The sequence below is a fragment of the Dipodomys ordii genome, unplaced genomic scaffold (assembly GCF_000151885.1).
Source record: "Dipodomys ordii isolate 6190 unplaced genomic scaffold, Dord_2.0 Scaffold174, whole genome shotgun sequence".
In the NCBI taxonomy this organism is placed as follows: domain Eukaryota; kingdom Metazoa; phylum Chordata; class Mammalia; order Rodentia; family Heteromyidae; genus Dipodomys; species Dipodomys ordii.
In genome coordinates, this window is record NW_012267390.1 from 1016058 (window position 1) to 1023783 (window position 7726).

The 7726-nt window shown below is 63.5% G+C and overlaps 1 protein-coding gene across 2 annotated transcripts in view; it reads left to right on the forward strand.

Moving 5' to 3' along the window:
* Kif1a (kinesin family member 1A) overlaps window positions 1-7726 on the forward strand; it is a 67341-nt gene that overhangs the window by 32677 nt on the left and 26938 nt on the right. For both annotated transcript variants that reach the window (XM_013033666.1, XM_013033667.1), the window contains exons 25-34: window positions 1484-1602; window positions 2596-2681; window positions 3540-3678; window positions 3899-4067; window positions 4232-4322; window positions 5271-5389; window positions 5974-6029; window positions 6717-6825; window positions 7362-7428; window positions 7528-7612. In XM_013033666.1, the coding sequence (XP_012889120.1) occupies window positions 1484-1602; window positions 2596-2681; window positions 3540-3678; window positions 3899-4067; window positions 4232-4322; window positions 5271-5389; window positions 5974-6029; window positions 6717-6825; window positions 7362-7428; window positions 7528-7612 (1040 nt within the window). The remainder of the gene's footprint in view (window positions 1-1483; window positions 1603-2595; window positions 2682-3539; window positions 3679-3898; window positions 4068-4231; window positions 4323-5270; window positions 5390-5973; window positions 6030-6716; window positions 6826-7361; window positions 7429-7527; window positions 7613-7726) is intronic.

The following is a 7726-nucleotide window of genomic DNA, read 5'->3' on the forward strand; positions in this document are numbered from 1 at the left end:
TGGCGGGGCCTGCCCAGCTCCTGGGCTGGGGGAAAGCGGGCATGCCTCCCGCTGAGCCTGGCTCTGCGGCCAGAGCAGGGCCTTCCTCTTCTCTCAGCTGAGCTCTCCATACTGCTCAAACCCCTGGGACCTGGCCTTTGGGGTTGGTGGGAGAGGATCAGACAGCAGGCCATTGTGGGGCCTGGGAGCTTCCTGTCCAGGGCCCCTGGAAGCCCACAACCCTTCCAAACCACTGAGGACAGGTCTGGGCAGCGGCAGGACCTGGGCCCCACTGCCTCCGAGCCTTCTGGGAGACAGCAGGGGCCGGAAGGGCCTTTGAGCTTCAGGCTGGGTGCCCAGGCACCGGTGTCGGCTGTGGCTCTCGGGGCATCTGCGCCCCTGGGGTGGCTGTGGCAGAGCCCACTGCTGAGAAAAGCAAGGCCCCGGATGGACAGCCGGAGAGGCCCAGGGCCCCGGAGGCAGACAGCCCACCACACCACACCACCAGCCTACTGGAGATGTTTTCTGGAAACGATCATGAAACCCCTTGTGTATAGGAGGGCTTACTGAAAGCAAGAGATGCTTCATGGATTGACTAAGCCAAAAGACCAAGGGCTGCTGGGGAGAGGTCTGGACCGGAAGAAGGGAATGAGGGGCTGCTGCATGGGAGGACGGAGACAGTCTAGGTATCCGAGATGTCGCTGGCCCCCAAGGCCAGTCAGGGCTAAGCCTGTGTGGGGATGGTGGAGACAGCTGGGCTGCTGTGGGCCTCCTGGGACTTGGGTATCCCACAAGAATTTGGGGTGTCACTGAGGGTATAGCAGCCTCTTTGTGGCCAGTGCCCTGGACCTGTGGGAACGGAAGAGGGGCGGGTGATGGAGAGACACCCGCAGGGCCTCCCAGGAGCTCCTGTGGCGGAGCTGCTAGCGTGGGGCAGGGCCCACGTGTGTGTGAAGAACACTTCTGCAATGTGAGGTGCCCTCCACGTGGGGCACGGGGCTGGTACTGACCCTGGGAGAGCCGGCTTGACCTAGGTGACCACATAGCTCCACCAGCCAAGAAGGGACTTAGGAATTGAGCTGTTCCATGGGGGCCAGTGCAGATCGGTCCGTGAGCGGTGGAGATCAGCGTGTCCCGGCGGCCCAGTCCCCTAGTCCTTGAAGCAGGCTGAAACCCTCAGCTATTCTTTTCTCAGATGGCCCTGTCTGGGCAGGGCTGGGCTGGGCCGGGCTGGGCCTCTGCTCGTGAGGCCTGCTCCCTCCTCCTCTGTGTCTCCACCTCCTCCTGTCTTCTCTGAGCACAGAAGACCCCCGCGCACGGCCTCCTCGTCACCCCGTGCCTGCACCCTGCTTGCCTGTGCTGCCTCAGCCCCGGCTGGTCTGTGGCTTCGCTCGGCTTTGCAGCTTCGCGTCGTGTCGTGCGCTGGCTGTGCTGTCACTGTCACTGTCACCACGTGGAGTGTGCGCCGAGGGCCGCCTGTAACCACAGCCCCTGCCCCCCGCAGGGCCTTCGTGTACCTGAGCAACCTGCTGTATCCCGTGCCGCTGGTGCACCGTGTGGCCATTGTCAGCGAGAAGGGCGAGGTGAAGGGCTTCCTCCGAGTGGCCGTGCAGGCCATCTCAGGTGCGGGCTGGGCCAGGCGGGCGGGCCGGGCCCGGCTCTGTGCGTGTAGATGCAGGCTGGGGCAGGGACGGATTCTACTGGTGTCCTCACGTGGTCTGTGTGAGGCTAGCCCCGTCCGGGCCCTCAGCCACTCTGGAGCCAATGTGAACTAGTTTTGCCTTCCTATCCCCCGATGGCCTGAAGGTGGGCGTGGTGTGTGCCAGGTTGTGTTCGGGAAATGCGGCTGGATGAGGCCCAGGGATGCAGTCTGACCCACACTGGTCTCTGAGACCCATTAGAAGACAGCTGGGTTCCTGTGTTTCGGGTGACACCTACTGTTCCCTTGTCTGGTTCTTGCCCGTCTCGTGGCTGTGGACCGAGGCCAGATTGCCGAGCCGACTGGGGCAGGCCCTGGCCGGCACTGGGCTGCCAAGGCGGGTCTCCTGGCCTTGGCACAAGAGGACTGCTCGTCAGCCCTCTGGGGCTTCGGGCCATGCTCGGGGTAACAGTCTGGAACCAAATCGGGCCACTTGGAACAGAGGCCCAGCTGTCTCCCTGAGGGAAAGCCACCTCCACTGTGTGGAGGAAGAGGGGGGTGGTGAGAGTTAGAGGAGTCACTGATGGGGTCCTGGTGGCTTCACACAGGGAACGGCAGGACACCCACAGTACTGGTGATGACACCAGTAGGGTCCACGTGGCTCTGCCCAGGGCAGCGGAGGGGTAGGAGCCCTCGGCTCTACCTGAGCATCCTTGTGGTTGTGAGAGATGGGCAAGGTAGGGCCTGTGGCTCCCGTGGAGGGGGCACAAGCCGGGGCTGGCACAGCACCCCGGCCGGCACAGGCTGATGGTGCTCCCTGGCTGCTATGATAGCGGGCAGTGTTGGCTGCCTGGAATACCGGCAGGAGTGGCTGACTGTCCCGCCCCGGACCCTGTTCTGGTCCTCAGGCCTGCTGCTTGTCTCCACCCCGCCGGAGGACAAGCTGGGCCCGACTGCTTACGTATTCCCTTCTGCAGCTGATGAAGAGGCCCCTGACTATGGCTCTGGTGTCCGCCAATCTGGAACCGCTAAAATCTCCTTTGATGACCAGCATTTCGAAAAGGTACTTGCTGTTCAAGGTCTGTTCTTCACACCGCCATGGTGCCTCCAGGGCCTGGGGGTCCCCTGGTAGGGTCTCCAGTGAGTTCTGCTGGGTTCTTCACTTCTTATTCGTGCACGGGCCTGCCCGCCCCCCCCCACCCCCTGCTCCCTGCCCTCTGCCCCCTGCCCCCTGCCCCCTGCGTTCTGGAACACCACCACTAGGACCACCCTGGGGCCTTGTGTGGCTCTCAGGAGGGCACAGAGCTGGAAGCAGTAGATCTCAGGACAGATACCCCAGTCTCCATGCTCTCTTGGGTCGGATCTCCACCAGTCTCCATGCTCTCTTGGGTCGGATCTCCACTGATCCTTACAGGACACTACGTTTCCACACCCCTGTCTGCCTTCCCACCTGAGAGACCTAGACAGGCCCCCCCAGAGGCCGCCCATCTCTGGCTCTCTCGGAGGGACTGGGAATGAGACTTCCTAGGCTGTCTGAGGAGGAAATGGGGGCTGAGCCCCTGCCAGGCTCGGGGCCTCCTCGTCTTGGGCTCTCCCGGCCCTGCCTACCTGGCTGCTTATCACTAGGGAATGCCCAGGAGGGGAGCGTTCTCCCAGGTCCTGCCCTGGCAGGGGCAGCGAGGGCAGCACAAAACCTTTCCCACCCCTGTGCCTCCTTGTGCTCAGGCACCTCCCCCGAGGTGGCTTGCACCTCAGGTCACCTGCACCGGTCAGAAGGGGCCTGTTGCGGCAGGGGAGACTGAGTCCTAGGAGGCGGTGTCCCACGCAGGGTGAGCCAGGCTCCCTGCAGGTCCTGGGCTGGTTGTGCCGCTCCTCTGTGGACCCATGACCCAGTGGCCTTCCTGACTCGTGTCCCACACAGTTCCAGTCTGAGTCCTGCCCTGGAGTGGGCATGTCACGCTCGGGGACCTCCCAGGAGGAGCTGCGCATTGTGGAAGGTCAGGGCCAGGGAGCCGATGCTGGACCTTCAGCTGACGAAGTCAACAACAACACCTGCTCGGGTAGGCACCCTCCCCCGGCTCGGGTAGACACCCCCCCCCGGCTCGGGTAGGCACCCCCCCTGGCTCGGGACGCGGGAGACCAGGGCAACCCCCCCCCGGGTCCGGGAAGCAAACCCCCCCCCCGGCTCGGGACGTGGGACGCAGGAGACCAGGGCACCAGCTCCCAGCCTGAAGGGAGTGGGGTCTGGAGTGCGGCCTAGAGCCCCTGCCCCCTCCACAGCCGTGCCGCCGGAGGGTCTCCTGGACAGCCCTGAGAAGGCTGCTCTGGAGGGGCCACTGGACTCCACCCTGGACCACCTCCGCCTGGGCAGCACCTTCACCTTCCGAGTGACCGTCCTGCAGGCGTCCAGCATCTCTGCTGAATACGCAGACATCTTCTGCCAGTTCAAGTGAGCCCTGCGGTCTGTGCCGCGGCTGAGGGGAGGTGATGGCTCTGCTCGCTCACCTGTGAGGCGTGTGGTCAGCCATGGGCGGAATCGGGGGCTCGTGCTGGCCCACGGGACCCGGGTTCTGCCTGGGCCCAATCCTGTCTCCAAGTGACATCTCCCTGCAGCTTCATCCACCGTCATGACGAAGCCTTCTCCACCGAGCCACTGAAGAATACCGGCAGGGGCCCTCCGCTCGGCTTCTACCACGTTCAGAACGTATGTCCTGGGGCCCCCGTTCCCCCCCCGCCCACATTAAGGCTCTGCATCATTCATTCGTTCCCTTCTGAACCAGCCTGTGCCAGGCTTTGCCTGCCCCAGGACAAGAGCGCTGGTGCTATGGTGGTCGTGGGAGCTGCAGCTAGGGCCTTCGACGTTGAAAAAATGGGGAATCCTTGGCAGGTAGACATGGGGGTGTTCAGTGAGGTCGTGACCAGGGTGTGTGCTGAGGTCTCCGAGGCCCCTGATCTGGGTTTCAGGGCTAGGGAGGAAGAGAACACACGGAGGGCCACAGGGCATCAATCCTGAGCAGCCAGGGGAGCTGCAACCATGAGGGCTGGGCTGTCAGGAGCAGAGAGTGGGGGCCTCGAGCCTTCGGTGGAGCATCCTTCAGGCTGGGACAGAAGCACCGCAGACAGGGCTGTGCAGCGGAAGTTTTGCCTCAGAGCTGGACAGTCAAGGTCAAATCATTCTGTAGCTCGGTGGTCGCAGTCGCCCATCAGCAGGGCTGGTTCCTTGGCTGACCTCCCCTTGGCTTTTAGAAGACTACTTCTCACACGCACTCACGGCCGCCTGCCCGTGTGTCTGCCCAGTCTCCCTTCTCCGAGGACCAGAACCTGGGGATGTCCGCACAGGAGCTGGGGGGGGGGGGGAGGACACGAGTCAATCTGTGTAACCTGGCAGGCTGCTGAGGCTGCACCAGCCTCAGCCTCCTTCCTGGACTCTGTTCCGGAAAGGCAACTGAGTCATGTGGCCCCGTCTGTCCTGGAGACATTAGCCGAGAGCTGGCTGTGGGCACCTGGCCTGGTCTGGCTTGGGAGCAGAGGCCAAGGTGGTCAGGGGTAGGAGAGGAGCGTTGTCCCCACAGGAGCAGAGGGTGGGCCCAGAGTGCTTGGTTCTGTGTGGAGAGGGAGCACTTTCTGATGAGACTCTCCTCCCCCTGTCCAGATTGCAGTGGAAGTGACCAAGTCCTTCGTCGAGTACATCAAGAGCCAGCCCATCGTGTTTGAGGTCTTTGGTCACTACCAGCAGCACCCTTTCCCGCCTCTCTGCAAGGATGTGCTCAGGTCAGCCTTCCCCGCCCCTCTGCGCTCCTGTCTGTCAGTCCTCGAGCTGCTAAGCCCTGTGTCGCAGTGGCCACCCCTCTGGTGTGTCCCCCCACAGGACTGAGCAGGGGTTCAGAACCCCAGCCTTCACCTAGGCATGGGCGGGGTTCAGGGAGGCAGGCTGGCCTAACCTCAAGAAGCGGTTCTGCTGACTGCTGCCTGCTCCCATCTCTGGCTCCTGCCTACCGTGTGGCCTTCGTGCAGCTCTGACGCCTCCCCAGCTGTCGAGCAGGACCCGGGCTGTGGATGTCCAGTGGTCGGGGATGGCAGGGGCTCTGCCTGCCCCCTGCTGAATAGAGAGGTTCAGCCCAGGGTCTCTGAGCTGGGAACCAGAGCTCGGCCCACCTTGTTTCCTGTGGGGTGGGGCCAGGGTGCTGAGGGCGGGGGGGTCCTGCCATCCAGGCTGGTCCAGGGCCCAGTAGGAACCAAGAAGGTAGGGTCAGGGTCGGGGCCCATGTCCTGCCCTGCCCTGGCCACCTGCTCCACCAGCACCCTGCGGTTACCAGCCCTTTGAGTCCTCTCACGCCGGCCTCCTCTCCCCACAGCCCCCTGAGGCCCTCACGCCGGCACTTTCCTCGGGTCATGCCGCTGTCCAAGCCAGGTAGGCAGGGCTCCCTGTGTCCATCCAAGCAGTGTGATGTCGGTGCTGTGGGTGCGGGTGTGGGGCCCGGGCCTACACACCCAGGATGCTGTCAGCCCTCACGGGGGAGATCTTCGGAGCCACAGTGGCAGGAGCATGGTGGAGGCAGGGTGCCGGAAAGGGTCCCAGGAGCTGCTGGCAAGGAGGGCGCAGAGGCTGCCAGTCAGAAGCAGGAGTCCCAGGAGCTGCTGGCAAGGAGGGCGCAGAGGCTGCCAGTCAGAAGCAGGACATAAGTGGGAGAGTTGAGGCCAGGAGAAGGCATGGGGCTGGCCTTGGGACACGCCACGCCTGGACTGGCGTATTATCTGGCCAAGTGCATCTGGGAGACAGAGGGGCAGCCCGGGCTTGTGCGAGGGTTGAGCCCTAGCGCCTGCGTCAGCTGCCTTGCTGGGTCTCTGATTTTCAGCCATGGCCCTACTTAAGAGACCATGCCCAGGTTTTAAGGCCATGTGAGCCTCTCGCTTGGGTTAGGGAGAACATGTCTCCTGCATCTGAACTTGGGTGACGCACAGGACCAAGTGTGTAGGCGAGATGGGGGGGGATGGGGGGAGGGAGCGTCTCTGGAGAGAAGATGCCCGTCCAGCCTCTGAAGCCCTCCCAGGTGATTAGCCAGGTCTCTGCCACCATGCATGTCTCCTGTCCCCGTAGTGCCTGCCACCAAGCTCAGCACGCTGACACGGCCCAGCCCTGGGCCTTGCCACTGCAAATATGACCTGCTGGTCTACTTCGAGATCTGCGAGCTGGAAGCCAACGGCGAGTGAGTGGCACCTCCTGAGCGACAGGCCAGGCTGGGCCTCGGGCTGGTGAAGTGTGAGGAGGGGACCCTCAGGCTGGGGGGCTGGACCTTGGAACTGCACTTCTGGGCTCCTGGCTCCCAGCGGATCTTTCCAGGTGCCTTCCGCACCACATATGGACCAGAGAAGCAGAACCCTCTGCCCCCAGGGCTGGGTCCAGGCAGACACACAGTAGCTAGTGACCCATAGACACACAGTAGCTAGTGACCCCATAGACACACAGTAGCTAGTGACCCATAGACACACAGTAGCTAGTGACCCATAGACACACAGTAGCTAGTGACCCATAGACACACAGTAGCTAGTGACCCATAGACACACAGTAGTGACCCCATAGACACACAGTAGCTAGTGACCCATAGACACACAGTAGCTAGTGACCCATAGACACACAGTAGTGACCCGAGTAGTGTGCCGAGCTGTCTGCTGTTCCCCCACCTCTGCCCCCACCTGCCCTGGGCCTGGGGAGGGCCCCATCTCTTGCCCTTGTTTTTTCCAGTTACATCCCTGCCATGGTGGACCACCGTGGGGGCATGCCGTGCATGGGAACCTTCCTCCTCCACCAGGTGTGACGCCCTCCCACCCTACCTTGCTCTCCGCCTCCCCCGCCCACACCCCTCCCCGGGGCCCTGGGGCCATCCCGCCTCTCCTCCTGGTGCATGCAGGGCATCCAGAGACGGATAACCGTGACACTGCTGCACGAGACCGGGAGCCATATACGCTGGAAGGAAGTGCGCGAGCTGGTCGTGGGTGAGTGCGGTGGGCGGGGCTCCCTCGGGACGGTGGGCGGGGCTCCCTCGGGGTGGGCGGGGCTCCCTGGGGTGAGCTGGTCGTGGGTGAGTGCGGTGGGCGGGGCTCCCTGGG